General features: G+C 39.7%; 1 protein-coding gene across 1 annotated transcript in view; it reads left to right on the forward strand.

Annotated features, from left to right (window-relative positions):
- Positions 1 to 21,547, forward strand: part of prex1 (phosphatidylinositol-3,4,5-trisphosphate-dependent Rac exchange factor 1) — a 118,019-nt gene that overhangs the window by 20,155 nt on the left and 76,317 nt on the right. The window contains exons 2-6 of the mRNA XM_036579286.1: positions 10,141 to 10,206; positions 10,348 to 10,470; positions 16,274 to 16,378; positions 16,536 to 16,637; positions 18,633 to 18,793. Coding sequence (XP_036435179.1) covers positions 10,141 to 10,206; positions 10,348 to 10,470; positions 16,274 to 16,378; positions 16,536 to 16,637; positions 18,633 to 18,793 — 557 coding nt within the window. The remainder of the gene's footprint in view (positions 1 to 10,140; positions 10,207 to 10,347; positions 10,471 to 16,273; positions 16,379 to 16,535; positions 16,638 to 18,632; positions 18,794 to 21,547) is intronic.

The following is a 21,547-nucleotide window of genomic DNA, read 5'->3' on the forward strand; positions in this document are numbered from 1 at the left end:
AGCCCAGGACTTCATATCAGTTTGTTGTGGCGAGTTCTGGCAGTATTTGATGAGTGAAATTTCACACAGCTACCTGTGTGTGCACTCCCAGGCACAAGTGTCTTGCCTGGATGAAGTTCACTCTAGATAGCGACCATTTAGGCTGTAGACAGTAGGCTGCATTCTATGGGGAGGAAGTGATCACAGTTTCAGTGGTCCCATTGCCTTGCAGCGTGTCTTCTGAGCTTGGTACAGGGTCCAAAAAGACAGTCTGCACCAGCCAAGCTGGGTACCTGCCGGGCCGCTTCTAAGTTAGTCACCCTCATGAGCCTTTAACTCCGAAAGCCCCTGAATTTCACTCTCTGTACAGTGTGAGGGGGGGAAAAAAACGACCGTACAGGGATTTTTTTTTGTTTGTTTTATTGTTCTATTTGTTCTAAGGTTCTATTGCAAACCTTAATTGAGTTTCAAAGTACACTACATTCAGTTTCGCAGGGGATAGGTATATATTTGGACCCTTTCTGCCTGGATTTAAGACTGAGTGTATGGACTCACTGTAACTTAAAAATATATTTTTGTCAAATATGGTACAATTGTAGTAGCTAACAAGTAATGAAAGCTTGAGCAATTAGCATGCCTATGTCATTGTTAAGTAATCTCAAATAGACTTGCTTGTTAGCTCTATTAGCCTTTTAGAGCCATTGGAATGCTAAAGAAGCTAACCTTGGACACCAAACATGGCTTGGCTGTTTGGATTGATTTGCCATAAGGAGGGAAAACTGCACATTTTTGCCAAACTATTCCTTTAGAGACAAAAAGCCTATAGGCCTACTTGATGTCTACATTGCTCACATGATTATGCCTCCAGTATTCAGCAATGGATCAGTGTAGCAATTGGTATTGGAGCATGGCTTTCAGTAGAATGCTTCAAGGGATACATGTCCCTTGATATCACATTGCTACTCCTATTCTAGTGCTATGTGTGCGCGTGTGAGCATATCTGACTAGCCCCTCTGTTCCCATGGGGCTGAGCCATCGGCACAGAGCCATCTCCAACACAAGGGTGAAAGGCAGTGCAAAGCTACTGTGCCTTTTCTTTCCCTTCTCAGTGCCACTGACCAATGTCCATACACTGTGTGGCCACTTCAGAAGAAAACCTCCCCAAACAATGAACAGAGTCGGTATATTGTGTGAGGAAACACCGGCATCTTTTATCGGAGACCGCATGCTGTCATTTCCTTCCTAAAACTACTGTGGCCGAGGCCTGTCCTCTCTCTGGATTAGTCCCGGTGTTTGGTTAAGGTCAGCGTGCGTAATCAGCAGCGCCTCTGCAATGATTTTCCCTCTAGAGGTCATTGAGAAAAATAGTCACTTAACAGCTTGCTTCCTTCACCGTGACATATGGGAGCTTCCATGTTCCTCTCTCATTCTGATTGCCTCAGGCTGCCACACAGCAAGTAACATGATTCCGTTGCTTCTCCCACCAGCTGCAGCAGAGCTGCACTCACGAACTCTGATTGAGCTGTACTAACCATCTTTTGAATCTGCTGCATCCAAGAGTTTTGGATGCATCCACGTCACAGGATTGAAGCGGTGCATATCAGATTTTTGAAAGCTGTGTGAACACAAAAATAAGATTTGGATCATTTTCGAATCAGAATTTGGATGCAAATCTGATCTTTTTCAAGGAATAGTTTGGCAAAAAGTATGAATTACACACATTTCCACTTACCTTAATATAGTCAACAAGCCAAGATTTGTTTGGTGTGCAAATTTTGCATTTGTACGTTAGCACTACAGGTTGCTAACAAACACTAGAAGTCAATAGACACCCAAATCCTTTCTGTAGATACTGCGGGCAGGTAGTAGTTACTTACATTTACTCAAGTACATGTGCTTAAGTAAAATATTGATGTGTTTTAAAATCATAATGCTTTTACTTCTACTAAAGTATGTTAGAGTAGAGGAATCTACTTTTTACTTAGTTACATTTTAGCCTTTCATAGTTAGTTACTAATTTCTTTTTTCTGTTTAAGTTCATTGTGCTTTGTAAGGGGTTACACTTCTTACTTTGGAACTTCAGCATTTTAAACCGAAAGAATCCCGAAAAGAGAAGAACAGAATGTCATGAACGTCAGACCTGTACTGATTAATGCTTGATTTACTAAGAAGTTCCACTGCAGGGCTGTATTAGAGAAAGTTCCTATCTTTTGTTTTAAGTTAAGATCTGACAGGTCAAGATAAGATTTTTCACAAATTTGTATTACAGAAGCAAATCTCATCTTAATTTAGGAATCTTATTTTACAGCATCTTATTCTCAAGTTAGGAAATTTTAACTGACTCGAACGAAGTCGACAATCAACTGTCATGTCTGTTACCTAGCAACTGAGTATATACGCACAGCTGAAACGTAAACACGTCTTTAAAATATTCAAGTTAGTTAGTCAGACAGCTACCTACTGTTACTGATGTAAAAAAGGTCAAACAAAACTAGAGCTCGATAAGCTTGAACTTTCAAGAATATTCTGATAGCGTTTGTCAGAGCGCTGCATTTCTCCAGTTTCAGTTTCTCAAATGCATTAGCCGACCACGCTAATGTTATTCCTCCTAATGAACAGACACAAATTCAGCTCTCCTCATTATTCACCACCATCACTATTATATTGTATCTGACAAGTTTTCATCAACATAACACACGATGGTAATACGACGGTGGTGGAGATCGTGCCTTTTTTGTCTAGTTAGGATGTTTCTGTAATACTGTTTTCTTATCTGGAGTTAGGATAAGATTAAGAATTGTTGTTCTGTACTAAATTCAGTCCTAACTGAAACTGTCATGGTGACTAAACAGATAACATTTCAGAGTTAGGAAGTTTCTGTAATATGGCCCCAGTTCTATAAGTTACTCAAGACTTAAGCTGTTTTTTGACCCAGTACTTTTGGACTCCAAGACAAGTTGTTTTTTGGGAAGGTACTGTTACTTCTACTTGAGTCATTTTATTTACCCAAGTATTAACGCTTTTGCTTGAGTATGGGTTTAGGCTATTTTCTACTCACCTCTGGAAAATACATCCCCAAAACTTCTCTCAGTGCATTAAAGCATACATATATATATATAAAAAGAAAAAAAAAAAGAACAAGGATTTTAGACAGCAGTTGTGCCAAATTTGTGTGTGCATATGTCCCACAGGCATATGAATTTCACAGATTACATTTGCAGTTTGTTTGTTTTCATAATTAACTGTTCGTCTTAAATTTTCAAACTGAATACATATGTTGAAAAATAAAAAACAACAGAGATTGTGAAGACAATCTGGAGACCATATGTCTATATGTAAACCTGAAGGAGAGTCAGATTCTTGGAGGGAGTTCGGATTCATTCTGAATTGTTGATGTTTTGTTTATATTATGTAGTTTGCAGTATCAGCAGTGACTTAACGCCTTGACACGTAAAATGTGATTTATTTGTGTGTTTCATTATAAATTACAAATGCATGTATAACTGATTCTGTTTTACAAAACATGCATTTCCTGGATAGCACAGCTTTTGTGTGAAAAAACTGCTAATGTTTCGTGTTTTTGTGTCATCAATTCTTGTCACACTCAGTGATAATACAGTCTGAGGTACTTAAGTACATTTTTCAAAGCCCTTATGAACACAGCCATTGTTCTACAGGCCTTGCCCTGTTTGTCTGTGCTGGATCTGATTGGTAGTGTTCTGTGGGTCTTGTGCAGAAAAGAGCTTGTGGTTTATCTCTCATTTCCATGAAGACGATATACAGTCAGACAAAGAGGCATTTTTATTGAGTTTTATATTAAAGTGCATATTTAACGCACTTCACTTTTATTTTGGCTGATAATCATACATACCTTGAAGAGGTTTCAAAGCACACTGAAATTGCGTTTACAAGTTGACATTTTTTATGCTGTAAACTAATGAATACCATGCGCATCCTCTCTGGTTTGAATGTGAGTAAATGGATGAATTTCAAATCTGGTTTAATCTCAGGAGCACCTGGCTGCCGCTGCTGCTTACTTCACACTCTCCGTTGCTCAGAGGAACAGCGGCAGTTGCCATGGCAGCGCGGCACGACGGTGCGGGATTTGTTTATTTACTCACTTTGTGACGTCAGTGCGAGGAGTTCTGGTGACGCTGCTCTGGCGTACAATAGGACAGACGAAAGTCATCTGCTGCATAAAGACAACACACTGCAGCAGCTTCAAACACAACGTGTCTGCTATCAGTGTGCTAAACATGACTTCAGCAGAAGATACTAAGATATACATTCATGTTATCTTTATCTTTATTTTCTCTATATTGTTTATACACCAAGGTTTGTAGACACCTGCTCATCAAGCATTATTCTGAAATTAAGGGTATTAATAGAGTTTGTCCCCTGTTTGCTGCAGAAACAGCTTCTTCTCTTCACCAAAGGCTTTACACTAGATGCTGGAACATTGCTGTGAGGATTTGATTTTGCATTAAGATAGAAAAGCAATAGTGAGGTCAAGTACTGATGTAGGATGATTAGTTCTGGATCACAAACATAACATCACTCCAGCTCCTTGCAAAGATTAAAGAATGCAGTTCCACTGATTATCTTTTTATACAGTTGGTATTAAATGTATTTTAATGTTACTATTATATAAGCAACCTATTCAGTTTAATTGTATTTAAACAATACAATCTAAAATAATAAGGCAATACAGAATATATACAATGTATCTAATAATTGACATAATAAACAATATATAATTGAATTTAATAAACGTTAATAGTTATTAAGCTCTTATTTTTATATCATTTTCTTCTTTCTTAAGCTTGCGGGTGTTGCATTAGATGTCCCAGGTAGACTCTTTATCTTGTCGCCGCTTGTTCCCCTCCCTCTTTATGGATGCTCAGCCTACTGGCTCTTAGCCCTACGGCTCTTTTGGCCATCTCACACATGGATGAGCCTAGTCAGGATGAGTTTGGATCTGCCATATGGGAGATTTCATTAGTGCACGCCTGAGGGATAGTCCTCCATCCATGGCCAGAAGCTGTGTGGGACACCGAACCACGACCAGCATCAGGCCTGTCTAAGTTTTAATTAGATATCACTTACATAAACATACATCTAGCTGTCCTACTCTGGAGAGTTGAGATCTATGTTTAGTTCAAAAAGACTCTGATAGGGTGCGTCCAATGCTTTTTTCACCTTACATCTTACTTTGAGAGCTGTTATTTAGGGAGTAGTAATGTATTGTGTTTAAATGTAGGCCGAACACATCATAGTGATGGACAAAACCTTCCTTTGCTTGCCGTTAGAGATGCTCAATACTACTTTTTCTTTTCTTGGCACGGCTACTGAAACCTAGAATGTTTGCTTATACCAATTAAGGATGTGCATTCTGGCTCATTTTGATGTTCAGATGTCTATAAGAGTTTATTAACAGATATTTGGTTAACCGTGAGGAAGGAAATTGGGCTTTTCATCTGATATTAATGTATCATAGTACACAGATATGCTAACTTGGAGCGAGCAGGCTAACATTTAAGTAAAAAGAACAAAAACTTAGTAGCGGAGGAGATGTACATTTGGAAAATAAGCCTTACTATTCATAAACAAGGCAAAAGTCCACTTATAATGCTTGTGTGAGTTTTTACACCAAAAACAGTCATCATTCATTTTTACATGACAATTTTTTCAGCACAATTAACATCCTGCTCTATGCTGTTTAATTGTATTAAAAAAGAAATACAGGCCTTTAAAACGTCACCTTGAATGGGCGGAGCTAAACTGCTCCAGGCTGAATAGGTAGATATATGTGAATGTGTTGTTTTTGTGACATAATGAATTAGAAATGGGCTGTTTTTGCAGCTCAGTTTTCGGTAATGGACTGTATGGACTAGGGAGTGAATGGTATGTTTTAAAACCGTAACAATGTTTACATACTGCGTTAAAATCTTTTCTTTAACCTTTTAAACTCCCTGGAACCACCGGTGGTTCCAAAACGCACTTCATCATAAACTTCATAACTTTCATATTTCATAAGCTACATTCAAAAGGTGGGTGTCGTATGAGAGCAGTAACTGTCTTCTTTCCAGTCAAATAGATGGGTAATGTACTTTTTAAACTTTATTATAAAAGAAGCTGAACTCACATTTTTTTTTGTCTACTGAAAGTTGAGCCATTTTTCCACAAATCTGGGCTATAAACTATAAACAGATGGTGTCTCTTCAGTGATCTGCTCTGTAAAAAATATTTTTATAAAAAAATACATCTAAGATTTTTGGCTTTCAGCAGTAAATTGTAAGCATATAGCAATATGTGTATGATCATAAAACACATTTTCTGTTAATTTGATGGGAACTTTTACAAAAAATAAATAAATAAAATAAAAAATTTGCATTTATTTCATGCAGTTACTGAATAATTTAACTTACGACTTGGTCATGTGAATTCAAATGGAAAAACCAAAATATATCCACAAGCATAAGAGGTTAAAACCAAAAAGCAAAGAAGAGACCATTTATAAACAGGCTTCAGAAACTTGGCTTAAGCTTAGTTAAGTTGAGGTGGAGTGGAAAAGTGTCCTGTGGTCCAATGAATGAAAAGAATTTCAAATTTTTGGAAATCATGGGCGCCGCATCCTCCAGGCTAAAGAGGAGAGGGAAATATCCAGGATTTTTCAAAGCACAGTTAAAAGCCAGCATCCGTGATGGTATATGGGCGCATTAGCGTACATGCCATGAGTAACTTGCATGTCTGTGAAGGCAACATTAATACTGAATGATGTACACAGATTTTGAAGCAACATAAGCTGCCATCTAGACGATGTCTTTTATGGAAGGCGTTGCTTATTTCAGCAAGACAGTGCCAAACCACGCTCAGAATGTATTACAACAGCATGGCTTTAGGTTCTAAACCAGCTTGTCTGTGGTCCAGACCTGTCACTCACTGAAAACATTTGGCACATTTATGAAATGAAAAATACGACAAAGGAGACCCTGAACTGTTGAGCAGCTGAAATCCTACATCAAGCAAGAATGGAAAAATATTTTACTTTTAGAACTAGAGCACTTGGTTTCCTTTGTTGTTTCTAACGCTGTTAAAAGAAGAAGTGATGTAACACAGTACTAAACATGCCCCTGTTCCAACTTTTTTGAAAAAAAGTGGGCATATATTTTTCAAAGAACAATAAAATTTCTCAGTTTCAACATTCAATATGTTGCCCTTGTACTATTTTCAATATATATATATATATATATATGTTGCGCTGCATCATGTCTGTGATATTTGCTGTGTTTTTCCTCCAACACTCGAATCGGCATCTTCTGCTAGTATTGAATTGGTGGCATATCTGCTTTCCGTTATGACTCTATGTCTTCTTGTCCTCATCATTTTGGAAAAAGTTGAAACTCCAAACTGTAACTCATCCGTAAATAGCTCTGGGTTATCTGAATGTTCCTGGTGGAGCACCCGGGACACGAACCTGTGGATTAAAAACTCTGTAAAATGCTAATAGCTGGTTTAAAGGGGGATAAGTTGCAGGAGCAGACGCCTGTCGGTGGAGCAGCATATGTAGGGTGTGTGGGGCCGGTGTGTGAGTGGGAGAGCTAGTCTGTCATTAAGGGCAGGGCTGGGATGCTTGGCAGGAGCGAGGGAGCGGTAGACGTGGCACCCGTCCTGTCATTGTGGCGAAGGGCACGGGGGTGAGAATCGGCACATTTAACATCCTGCTGGCCAATAAACCGGATAAAAGATGCCCATCATGAGGAGTTTACATTTGAACTGTAAGCACAAGAAAAAGTTGGGGTGGCCAATACAATGCCAGTATTTCTGAGTATATTGTGGGTATCATCAGTACTTTTAGAACGTTGAACAACTGCAAATGTAATAAAAAGGACACATTAAGACTAACTTTTTAAAAAATGAACAAGCCATTATGCCATTCTTATTAATTTATTTTTGTATTAAATTATATGGCAGATCGCGATACTTTGACATTTTCACAGTATCTCCCACCCTTAAGTTAGTCAGTGAGGACTAAGAGACAGCATTTGAGACAAGCTGCACAGACAGACAGACATACACACAGTATACTGATGTGGAGAGATGAAAGGAGAAGGACAGAGAGACAGACAGACAGGCAGACCCACACGCAGAACAAGGGCGAATAGAAGAGCCAGTATGAATAAGGCAAAGACACTGTCAGTTCCCGTCTGTGTGAACATTGTGGCTCTGCTACAGTCTCAGTGAAGTGGTGCAGTGAGGAAGACGAGTGAGACAATACACACACTTTCAGGTAATTTAACTCACACACACACGCAGGCTGAGTAAGTCCACCTTCAGCGAGCGCCACCGCCCGCCGCCCAGAATAGTCTTACACAGCCATAATTAGAAGCAGCTTTGAGTGGCAGACTTGCTTTCTACACACACACACACACACACACACACACACACACTCAGCCATGGACGTGAACACTGAAGATCTGTTCTAATGTCTCTCTCTCTCTCTCTCTCTCTCTGTGTCTCTACCTGTCTGCCTCTACCTGTGTCTCTATTTATCTCTCTCTCTCTCTCTCTCTCTCTCTCTCTCTGTCTGTCTGTCTGTCTTTATCTCTCTGTGTTTCTTGTATCTTTATTTCTGTCTATCTGTCTCTGTGTCTCATTATCTGTGTGTCTCTCTGTCTCTGCGTCCCTCTTGTCTATGTTTCTGTCTGTCTCTCTTCTTATCTGTTTGTCTTTCTCTCTCTCTCTCCGATCTCTCTCTTTCTCTCTGATTTCTCTTATCTCTGTCTGTCTTTATCTCTCACATCTGTCTTTTTGTCTGTCTCTCTTCTCTCTCTCACTCTTTCACCCTCTCTGTGTATCTCTTTTGTTTGTCTCTCTGACTCTCTCACTATCAGTCTCTCTATTTTTATCTCTGTCTGTTTCTCAGTCAGTCTGTCTGTTTCTCTGTGTATCTCGTTACTTTGTCAGTCTCTCTGTCTCATTTAATTTGTTGTGTATCTCTTTTCTTTCCTTCTTCTTTCACTCTGTCTCTCTCGATATCATATCTTTTGTATTTGTCTCTTATCGCTCTCTCACTCTTTCACACGCTCTCTATCTCTCTCTGTCTGTCGCTCTGTCAGTCTCTTTTTCTATCTCTCGGTCTATCGCTTTGTCTGTCTGTTTCTTTCTCTGTGTATCTCATTACTGTCTTTCAGTCTCTATCTCATTTCTTTATTGTGCATCTCTTATTTTGTTTTTCTCTCTTTCAGCCTCTCTCTCTCTCTCTCTCCCTCTCTCTCTCTCTCTCTCTCTCCCTCTCTCTCTCTCTCTCTCTCTCGCTCTCTCTCTCTCTCGCTCTCTCTCTCTCACTCTCTGTCTATATGAATTCTTTGCACTCAGCTTTGTTAATTGATACACTGATCTGTATTGTTTTGCTGCTGCTTTGTTTGTGCATTAGCGGTCACATATTTATTCACAAGCAAGGTGTGTCTTCCCCTTCTCTGTTGCTGTGTGGTGTCCAGGCTCAGCAGGGTGTCTCTCCCGTAGATTTTTTAAATCCCCTCTTTTTGGCAGAAAGGCAAACTGGACTTCCCCATGCTCTTCTGTGAGCTGCCAGATTAAGCAGTGCTGCTCTGTCTGATAAACAGTCTGTTCTCCTTTCTGTCATTGTTCTGCATGTTGATTGTACAAAGTGGCAAATGAGATTGTAGTGAGGTTTTTGTCAGAAACATGATGTGAAATGAGCTTGTAGGTTGTGGTTGTTCAACCAAATGATTATTTATGAAAAATGAAAAATAACCTTTGTTAGGGATGCACTGTTTAGAAAAAGTGTAGTTCACTTATTTGATTTTTCTTTTTCTTTTATGCATACAGGATAAAGGTAGCTGAGAGTGAAATTTCTGTGAGACTGTTTGCAAAAACAGAGGGAAAAAAATATTTACAATAATAAATATTATAAATAATAATTAATTAATTAATAATAAATAAAATAAATAAATATTACATAGTGTTCCCAGATGTAAGTAATACCAAACCAGTACTGTTTTAAAGTTTGTAAGCAAACACTGACTGTGCTGATGAGGCCCTCGTTTAGAATCATGTTCTTCTAATCACCCTGCTTTAGCTGTTGTTCTAGACAGTGCTGATTATAACCTCAGTTGTCTTTTGATGTGTTTTCTTAAGGCCTTCCTGCAGAGAATAAGACAGACTGCAGAAAACCAGCAGTGTCTGACGCCCGAACATGTCAAGGTAGGAGTCTCCTCAGCTCAGACTCCTCTGACCATCCAACACATTTGTTAAACATACTTGGTACCAAGGCCCAATCAGTGAGGAAACTTTGTATCCAGTGTCAGTCTTGCTGCTAACACCTTTCTTTGTTTCTCACTTCAGATCTTGTTCTCCAACATTGAGGAGGTCCTTGACGTCCACCGTGAGTTTCTCTCAGCGCTGGAGGGCAGTCTGCAGCCTGAGCCTCAACATCATCATGCACTTGGACACGTCTTTCTCAAGTTTGTGAGTGCCTTCTCTTGGCTACCTCTCCATACACATGGCACACAGTTTCAAATTACCTTTGACTGATTTGTTGACGTTTTTTGACATGCACTGTAGGGTTGGGAAGGGTGTGTGTATGTGTGTGTGTGTGTGTATATATATATATATATAATCAGGCATAACAGATCAGGTATAACATTATGACCACCTCTTTTTCATTTTATCAGCTCCACTTACTATATAGGTGCACTTAGTAGTTCTACATTTGCAGACCGTAGTCCATCTGTTTCTCTGCATACCTTGTTAGCCCCCTTCTACCCTGTTCTTCAGTAGTCAGGACCCCAGTGGACCCTCACAGAGCAGGTACTATCTGGGTGGTGGATCATTCTCACCACTGCAGTAACACTAAAGTGGTGGTGTTGTGTTAATGTGTGTTGCGCTGGTACGAGTGGATCAGACACAGCAGTGCTGCTGGTGTTTTTAAATACTTCAGTGTCACTGCTGGACTGAGCATAGTCCACCAACCAAAAATATCCGGCCAGCGTCCTGTGGGCAGCGTCCTGTGACCACTGATGAAGGACTAGAAGATGACCAACACAAACTGTGCAGCAGCAGATGAGCTATTATCTCTGACTTTACATCTACAAGGTGGACTGACAAGGTAGGAGTGTCTAATAGAGTGGACAGTGAGTGGACACAGTGTTTAAAATCCAGCAGCACTGCTGTGTCTGATCCACTCAGACCAGCACAACACACACTAACATGACACCACCACGTTAGTGTTACTGCAGTGCTGAGAATGATCCGCCACCCAAATAGTACCAGCTCTGTGAGGGTCCATGGGGGTCCTAAACAATTAGAGAGGAAAATTTGGGATTAAAAAACATCTTCATTTCTATATACAAACATGAATGTGGTATTGATTGAAAATTTTGAATCGACACATGGAGAAGTGGAGAAATGTCTTCACAATATTTTATCACTACAGTGCCCTCACTCTCAGTCCCAACCCTTTATCCTTCTTAAGCCAGACTGCAGACATCTTCATATCTCTGTCTACATTATTGGCCTTGCTTTCTCTGGGTGGGTAGGGTGGTCCACCTCTCCTAAACACTCAGCATGATGCCAGCCAGTGCAGGTGTGTCTTAGCTGGCGTAACAAAACTGACAGTTAGCATTCTCCTCCAGGCACATTCAGCTATCCAATGATGTTGTGTCAGGGTGACCTAGCTAGTGGGTGGCAGGTAGGAATTAGCTACAACTAAGCATGTATAGAGAAAAAAATTAAATTAAAAAAGAAGTCTTCTACATACAAACACAAAATGCAATATCGATTGAAAGTTTAGAATCCACACACATGAAGGAATTTCTCCTCTTTGTTCACTGAGCTGCATAAAATTTCACAATGCTTTTGTCATTGCCACTGAAAAGGATTATTCCACAAACCCAACCAGACTTTGACTTTGCAGCAATATTTTATCAATACAACACCCTCACTCTCAGTCCCAACACTTTATCCTTCTTAAGCCAGACCATAGACATCTTTATATCTCTGTTTACATTATTGGCTTGGGTGAGTAGGATGGTCCGGCTTTCCGCCATCACTCAGCGTGATGCTAGCCAGTGTAGATGTCTCATAGCTTATGCAACAGAATTGACAATTAGTGTTCTCCTCCAAGCACATTGAGCCATCCAATGACATTGTGTCAGCAGCAGTTCGAAAAGATATGTTGACTGGCATCGATCCTGTTGGAGAAAGTATGTTCCAGCCCTCACCCTTCAAGCTTGATAGCACTATGTGATGGGGGAGACCTAGCTAGTGGGTGGTGGGTGGGCATTAGCTACAGCTAAACAAGTAGAGAGAAATAATCTGAATAAAAAAATCTCTGCTTCTACTTACAAACTCAAATGTGGAATTTGTTCTTCATTTGTTACGATAAACTGAATGAAATTGCACCATGCTTTTGTTGTTGCCAATGGGCAAGGGTTAGTCCCCAAACCCAAATAGACTTTGACAGTAACACAGTAATATTTTATCAAGATAATCCCCACTCTCAGTCCCAATCCTTTATCTTTCCTAAACCAAGCTGCAGACATCTTCACATCTATGTTTACACTCAGTCTTCCACATGTATGAGCTGAAATCATGCTGGTGGATCTTTATTTGAAGGCTTGACTGAGCTGAGTTTAGGCATCTTAGTGTAAGGAGCTGTGCTGACGTAGCCTCAGTGTCAGAGTTGAATCGTTCTCCACAGTAAGTCAGAGACCTTGAGCCCGTTTCAGAAGAACTATTGCATAATTCAGGATGAGGAATGTTTTAGGGCTGTGGACTGCTGGAAAGAAACACAGCTGAAACAGTACACACTGTGCTGGGATTGACCCAGCTTTGGCATTGGGCTGTGTTGTCTCAAAAAATAACGAAATGGAGGGAAAAAGTTTGAAAAAAAGTTACTCATTTCTGTATTTAACACTGCAGTAAATATTTGCTTTATTTCCTTGGCTGACTCCTATTCAAGGGCCTTCAGTGCCAGCATTGTGCAATAATACAACAAAAATATGTTTGTCAAAGGAACAAACAGTGTTGAAGCTATTTTGGGCACAAGTGTGAGCTTTCATATTAGAAATTAAATCTGAAAATGAAAGCGAGCTATGTGGGTTTTGAACTTTCCTGACTTGGTGCCTGGGGGAAATTGGATTTAGCCTGAAAGGATCATTTCTGATGTTTTGTCTGTCCCTGAGTTTCAGATCTTTGCTACTGACCAAGGTCAGTTTGCCTCATGTAGGTTTGTTTAATGATTTAAAGCTATACTTTGTTTTTTCTTTGCTGTTGCTGAAAGGTTTGTTTCATTCATATACAGTTACATGTTGAATTTTGTTTAGAATGTAATACAGTCTAAATATGGTCTATTTTTAGATTTCCCATATGTTCCCATAGTAATGGTGGATAAATGTAACAATGTCTCATCTATTCTCCATCCTTTTTCAGTTATTTTAAACAAGCACAAATTAAGTGCATGTGAAAAGAAGTGTTCATTTTTATTAATTACTTTCATGCTAATAAGGTACTTACTGTGAAAAATACAAGGTTCATGGTGAAGTTAAGGTGTTGATTGTTTGGCTTCAACCTGAATTCTTTTAATTGCTTTTAGGCTTTTAAGCTTTCATCTGGAGTGCATTTTGCCACAGCATGAACTGTGTCGGTTAGCCAGTTTCAAAGCATATGTAACGCAGACAGATGTTGGCCTCTATGATGTAATGCATTAGCTCTGTGAGACCGCCAGTGTCTCCCATTACAGGTGCTATGGCCTCAGGGGATTTATTATAGCACTGAGACCACTGCCACTGCTGAACATGATCTCTCTCACACATGCACGCACACATAATGTTTTCATACAGTGTCAGGATTCACAAATGTATTCTGCAGTGCTTTGCAAAAGTCAAAGACCACTCTTGATTTCAAGTCAAAACAGCCATTAAGTACTAGTTAATAATTTTTCATCAGGAAAAAAAACATATTTACACAGCAAATTACACAAAGGGCAAATAAATATAATATGACAATTTTTAGTATTTTTTTGTTTCCATGCTTTGCCATTATTACACCTTCCATTCTTTTCAGGAGACTTCAGTAATGTTTGGGCTCTGGGGCGGTCAGTCCATTGTTCTGAGAACAACTGCAGCTTCCTTGTTTGATTTGCAAATTGTCTTCAATTTTGTCTGTTTGCTTTTCTCAGGAAGGGCTCATTGACAGCTACATATCTTTTCAGACTCGAAGCGTTGAATTGTCTTCTCCCATTGGAAAGATGGACAGAAACACTTGTGGATTTTTTTCAGATCTGAAGCAAGAGTGGAGCTTGATTTTCTCCTCTTACACAAAGATGAAAACTTAAAGTGCTGTTTATCTGATGGTGGCAGTTTTGGTGGTCTCCCAGGTCTTGCATGGTTGTTAGGAGTCCCAATGTCTCTGTATCTTTTAATGTATTTTTTGTAAACTTAATTTTTTCACTTATTTTTCTTTGACTTCCCACTTCCTTATGTAACTGGATTATCATACAGAAATCAGAAATATCTTCTTAAAAATGAATAACTGTTTTGACTGGAAATGAAATATTTTATATATTTATTATATATATTTTCTTTGCCTAACTATAAACCTAATCCTAATCTAAACTTCAGTATTTCAGTTTTTATAAATAAAACATGTAGATTTGTAAAAACCAGGACCATCTTATTGGTTATCCCTGTTTTTCTTTTTCTTTTTTTTTGTACAAAAATGTACACAAAACAAACATGCACATGTCAAACAGAGGTAGTCAGTGTCACAGGATATGGAGAAGTAGAAGAGGCCCAAACAGAAGAGTTCCTCCACATCCATTGACATATTAGAGAGAGAGCGAGTAAGACAGAGATGTGAACGAGACAGAAGGTAAACATAGAGGGAGAGAGGCAAACAGTGGTAAATTCTCTCCAGCCATTCATTGTCCAAAGCCCATTACCACAGAGCTGCCCATGGGATGTGAGCCTGTATCACTTTTCAGCTCCATCCGCACGGCCAGATAAGCGGCCAGTCCCAGGAGAAAGAGAGCAGCACCTTAGCCAAGGTTACAGCCCACACTCTGCTTCTGTGCAGCCCATCTAATCACAGTTCAGCCAAAACTCCATACATAATTTACATTCAGTGACCTCATTCTAGGCTCATTACCTTCTGCTCAATAGCCAGAGCCTTTAATACTCAGCTGTCAGTCTACGTTAAAAAACAAAAACATGTCGGATGCTTTCTTCTATGTCAGGGCCAATAAGTAGATCACTGAGCAGAAGAGATGCTTTAGACTGATAGTATGCACCCAAGAGCTTGTCTAAGCGCTGTTTCCTGTTTGCTAGCACTGGCTGCTTCTCTAAGGGTGTGACGCTAGAGACTCGTGAGCTTCAATTTCGCTTCCTGTGTTGTTTCGAATAACGGAAGTCAGGTAGCAGTGCTGTACAGAATCTCCTTTTCAAAACCAGTTTCATTACCTTTTGCCTTCTGGAAGGCCTGCATGTTTACAATCTGATTGAAATAAGGAAGATGTGTTATTGACGAAGTGAAAATACACACAGTGGGCTCTTACATATATATCCAGCTTTCAACTATATACAGGTTCAAAACTCCTATTTGCTATTTGACACTAGTTTTTGTGTGTTTAAGAATATGCAATGACAGATTTTGTGGTAGAGATTAAAGGAATAATGCCCACAGTACCACAATAATGGAGTTTTATGGAATTAATTATGGTATCCATAATTATATACTTTGTAAACCTATTTGTAAATCAAATTTTTTAACCCAGCTGTAATCAATCATCACCAGTGTCACCAAGTTCTTAATTTTTCAGTGTTGGTGGGGCAAAAAACCAGGACAGTTACACAGAACCCTGACAACGAAATGTATTTTAGTATTTAGTGTCTCCACACGTTGGCTTGTATTACACCATCCATTTTTTTCCGCAGACTTACTTTCAGTTTAAAACAATCTGCAGTGATATTTTTCCACACCTCCAAAGTTCAGTCTTAGAAGTTGGTTGAACTCCAATTTTTGAAACTCCTGTTTTTTTCACTCACTTTCTTTTTCACTTTTCCCTTCCTTATGTTAGTGGATTATCTGCTATCTAAACTCTTCAGAAATAAGTCTTTATAATAAAATTATAATTTGAGTTTAGTGGCTGTTTTGATTGAAAATTAAATAAATAAAGGGTAGTCTGTGACTGTTGATATAGTCAATATATTGAGGCCTTTACCGTACGTGCACTCCCTTTGCTCACATACGTTTTGTGTTCTGTCTTTTTCAGAGAGGCCGTTTCTCAGTCTATGGAGAATACTGCAGCAACCACGAGAAGGCCCTGAAGCTGCTCATAGAGCTCAATAAAATACCCCACATCCGCACCTTCTTATTGGTGAGAACTTGCTTTCTACAGATATTTTAATTGAGAGTGGGAGTTAGTTTTGGTTTAGATTTATCAAATAAAATTGATTGGTACAGGCCCAAATAGAAGTGAAAATTCATAGACATCTGTGAAGCTGTTGTATAGATGTGCGATTTTTCTGTTTTAGCACTGCATGCTGCTGGGAGGAAAGAAGAGCACAGATGTTCCTCTTGAGGGCTACCTGCTTTCCCCTATCCAGAGGATCTGCAAGTATCCTCTACTGCTAAAGGTAATTCAGCATTTCTTTAATTTATTTCTCCTCCATGTTTTCTTTTATAGGACATGCAAAAAGTGTATTCAGATGCATTTAAACAAACAGCTGTTCTTATGTGTACATGCCAACTGATGTGTGCACTCTCCAACCGCATATTTGGAGTGGTAACCATAATTATATACTTTGTAAACGTTTTAAATGTTACACAAAATAAAGCAATGAACCACAAGAGGCCCTGCATTACAGTGATTTTGCCACAAGTAAGGAGCGCTTGGCACATTGTGAAGCTGTAACTGTGGGCTATACCAACATAATGGCCAAATATTATTCCAGGAATAGCGCAATGGTTTTCAAAACCTGTGAATACAGAATACAAGGTAACACTTTTTTTTTCGAATGTCCACTGTAGATGCTTTGCAGATGCTCACTTTGACCTTAACTGTTGGAACAGAACATTAAGGTTAATATAATAGGTTCTAGTAAATCTAACCCTAAACCTAACCCATACGTTTCACCAGACAGTTCTGAAGGCATCTTTAGATAATCCATAGAGGACTCTCAAAATAAGGTATAACCAAGTTCTGTTCTGCTTAGTTATATGTATAAAACTGGAGCACTGGGTTGTGTGCATATTAAAAAAGCAAAAGAAACATGTGCAGCTGATTTACATATTTGTCTTGATTTACTAAAGTGTGAGCAACTCGTGGCACCAGGTTTTGTATTGATGTGTTGTTGACAGACTTTCTTAAACAATGGCAGGAGACACAGCAGTTAGACAGAGGCATGAGCCTCAAATGCGTGCTTGAAAAACACATTTGCCATCAGAATAAAAACTGTTCAAACCCTCCGAACCAGATGTGCCAGTGTGTGAGAAGGTGCAGCACTAAATATGTGGTCATGTGGCTGTAATATGCATGTGCAGTCCGTGCTATCATTGCTTAAACTCTCTTTTCTTAGCCGTGGAAGAATAACCATCCCGTAAAATGTTTATGAGGTTGTGTAAGGAGCCAAAATATGAATTTTGCTACATGCAAGCTAACACAGCTGCACACTGAATTGACTTAATAAGCATAATAAGTGCACACCAACCTTGCAAACCAAGCTTTGTCACGTGAGGTAGTTAAGTTGCTTTGGCAGTGGTAAAGTATATTAGGACTAGCTGGTTTTATTACATAAGTGTTTAATAGTAAACTTACTTTCATGCAATGTCATTTTAGTGTCCAGCATTTTAGTGCTAGCTAATTATTAGCATGGATGGAACAATGTTCATATTTTGACTCATTAAAAAGCATGTAAATCTGAGGCTTCAGTGACATTCAGCGGAAAAATATACGTAGGATGAAATTTGTCAAGTTTGGAATACGCCATCCATCCACGAAGCATGATGGCGGCAGTTTTCGAAATTCCTATTTATTTTTCTCGTAGAGAAATCTAAATTAGAACTGGAGTTGCAAATTTTGGCGTGATACTGTCTACAGAATGACGCAAGACTTCAGAGGTCTGTGTGACTCGGATATTATAACTAAAATGACCCATTCTACATCGGAATTATGTCTTTGACACTGACACATGAAATTGCGCTATACACAACAAAACTTAATATTGGAACATTTAGATTAAATATTACAGTTACTGAATAACAAAGAACAGCTTTAGAGTAGATGATCATTACACTGGTGTATGTGATGGAATGCTCTTGTTCTGGCATTTAAGACCAGCAGTGTGCAAATAGACAACGATAAACAAGTGCATAATACCATTATTTACTTCTTGTAGTCTTTCTTTGTGTTCATTTGGACTTGATGGCAGTATCTAAAATACAGAGTGAAAAGGAGGAGTGAAATCATTTTCAGTCTGCTTTGTTGTGTTCTCTGTAACTGAAGAAAATATGTGCAGAAAGGGGGATCATCTCCTATGATTTTACTGTTGTGATCGATGACCTGTGAGGATACAGAACACATAGAACTCAGTGAGTAATGTTCCAGTGCACTAAGCTTAGTTCTGCTGCAGGAGCTGTTGAAGAGAACCCCTAAGAAGCATGCAGATTACCCCACCGTGGAGGAGGCACTGCAGGCCATGAAGGAAGTGTGCTCCAACATCAACGAGACCAAGAGGCAGATGGAGAAACTGGAGGCTCTGGAGCAGCTACAGTCACACATAGAGGGCTGGGAGGTGAGGGACAGTACATGCTGTTCATGTCTTTTCTGAGTGATGGTTACTCTGATAATTACACAGAACAGCACAGGATGCGACACCACATACACACATGTGCAGCATTAGCAGCTACCAGGTCAGAGTTTGGTTGGCAGGCTGTTTGTATGGGGTAGTTCATATATTTGAGTGGTATTTAAGTATGCAGCACTCGTGCATTTCCTGAGTAGAGCCTTGCTGACGCAGACAGGATCCATGGTGACATTTGCTGTACTTTTAAAACAAGAAGAAAAAGGAAGTGTTAATGCAAAGAAGTCCCAACCTCGTTACCTAGGAGATAAACAGGTTCATTAGAAAATGCTACTGTAAGCCACATTCTCTCGTCCTCTCTATTTTTCTCTCCTGCATTCTCTTTTTTCTGTCTCTCTCTAACTGTTTTTCTTTCTCTCTCACTCACTTCCTCACCCTTTCTTTTCAACCTTTGCTCTTCTCTGCAACTTTCTCTGCTCATTCTTTCTGTTTTTTCTTTCTCTCCTTCTTCTCTCTCCCTCTCTCTGTAATTCTCTCTAAATCTTTTGCATACTGTCTCTTTCTGTCTCTAACTCTTTTTTTGACTAACTTTTCCCTTTTCTCTCTCTCTCTGTAACGTATAGAATTCAAGAGAGAATTACAGATCTCACTCTTTCTTGGTCTAGTTCTCTTTGCGTCTGTCTCTCTCTGTCAGTGTGTCTCTCTAATTCTCTCTTTCTTTCTCTTTTCTCTGTCTCTTTTTTTCCCCTTACTTTTCTCTCTCCCTTTCCCTCTGCATCTTCAACTTTTTCTCTTCTCTACTTCTCTTTCTCCCTCACTCTTTCTTGCTCCAACGCTCTGTCTTTCTGTCTCTGTCTGTCTGCGTCTAACTCCCTTATTTTTATTTTTTTTCTCGCTCACTCCATTCCCTCTCACTTGCACTCTCCCTCTGATTTTAGGGTTCTGACAGACATTTCTCTTTCTCAGTGGGCATGCATGGTGTGTTATTTCCTACAGCAGAGTGGCACTCACAGTAGCTCAGTATTTCTCCATTCACTGCTCTCAGTCACCTCTCAACAGAGTCCCTTTATGCTCAGCTCCAGCCCCTGCGTGCCAGGGTCTGGCGCAGGCTGCACTGCCTCACCCCAGCCCACCCTGAGCCCTGTGCCATGCTGGCAGTGGGAATGCTAACTGGGATGTTTTGAGTGCATGCAAGAGTTAGAGCAAATGCTTGATTGGTTTAGGTTTCTATGCTTATGACTTCATTCAAAAGTTTCTCTAGGTCAGTAGTTCCCAACCCTGGTCCTGGAGTAGCCCTGTCTTTCACATTTCATTGTTTTCCTGCTCTACCGCACCCACTTCCAGCTCAGGAAGGGCTTGTTAATTACCTTATTTGTTGGATCAGGGAAGAAAACAACATGTGCTACTCCAGGACCAGGATTGGGAACTATTGCTGTGAGAAAAGTTCTCTCACCCACACACCATATTGATAAAACTATGGGCAATTTCAGCTCCCTCTATTTGTTTGAAAGGGGAGATACCCATATTACAGGATTGATCTGATGTGTAGCCATTTGCCTTTGATATTTAGAGGCACTGAACAGGTATGTACACATAATTTCTTGGTTTATTTTGACAGAAAAGCAGCTTTGTTGTAAATACACTGACCAAACACTTTGTTAGGAACACCTGTACACCTACTCATTCATGCAATTATCTAATCAGCCATTCATGTGGCAGCAATGCAGTGCATAAAATCATGCAGATATGGGCAAGCAGCTTTAGGTAATGTTTACATGAACCATCAGAATGCGGAAAAAATGTGATTGTAGTGATTTTGACTGGGGCATGATTGTTGGTGCCAGATGGGCTAGTTTAAGTATTTCTTTAACTGCTGATCTCCTGGGATTTTTACGCCCAACAGTCTTTAGAGTTTACTCATAATAGTGCATTAAAAAACATCCAGTCAGTGGCAGTTCTGGATGATGCCTTGATGATGAGAGAAGTCTACAGAGATTGGCCAGACTAGTTCGTGCTGATAGACAGGCTACGTTACCTGTGGTGAGCACAAAAACAGCTCAGAATGCACAGCGATGAACCTTGAGGTGGATGGGCTACAACAGCAGAAGATCACATCAGGTTCCACTTCTGTCAGTAAGGAACAGAAAACTGAATCTCCAGTGGCCACAGGCTTACCAAAAACTGGACAAACGGTCGAAACTGGAAAAACATAGCCTGGTCTGATGAATCTCAATATCTGCTGAGGCACACAGACAATAGGGTCAGAATTTTGCATGAATCCATGGACCCAAACCTGCCTTGTGTCAACAGTCCAGGCTGGTGTAATGGTGTGAGGAATGTTTTCTTGGCACAGTCAATCATTGCTTGAATGCCACAGCCTATTGTTGCTGACCATATGCATCTTTTCATGCCAACCATTTAGCCTAATGCACCATGCCACAAAACAAAAGTTATCTCAAATGGGTTTCATAAACATGACAATGAGTTCAGTGTTCTTCTGTGGCTTTCCCAGTCACTAGCTCTAAATCCAGGAGAACACCTTTGGGATGTGGTAGAACAGGAGATTGGCAGCATGAAAGAACACCTGAAAAATTTGTAGGAATTGCATGTTGCAATCCTGTCAACATGGAGAAGAATCTCACAGGAATGTTTGCAAGAATTAGTGCAGTGTTCCTAATAAAGTGCTTGGTGAATGTATATATCCGTGCACATGTGCTGGGCAGCTCTCTGTGAGGCACTGGCTT

The sequence above is a fragment of the Colossoma macropomum genome, unplaced genomic scaffold, assembly GCF_904425465.1.
Source record: "Colossoma macropomum unplaced genomic scaffold, Colossoma_macropomum, whole genome shotgun sequence".
NCBI lineage: Eukaryota > Metazoa > Chordata > Actinopteri > Characiformes > Serrasalmidae > Colossoma > Colossoma macropomum.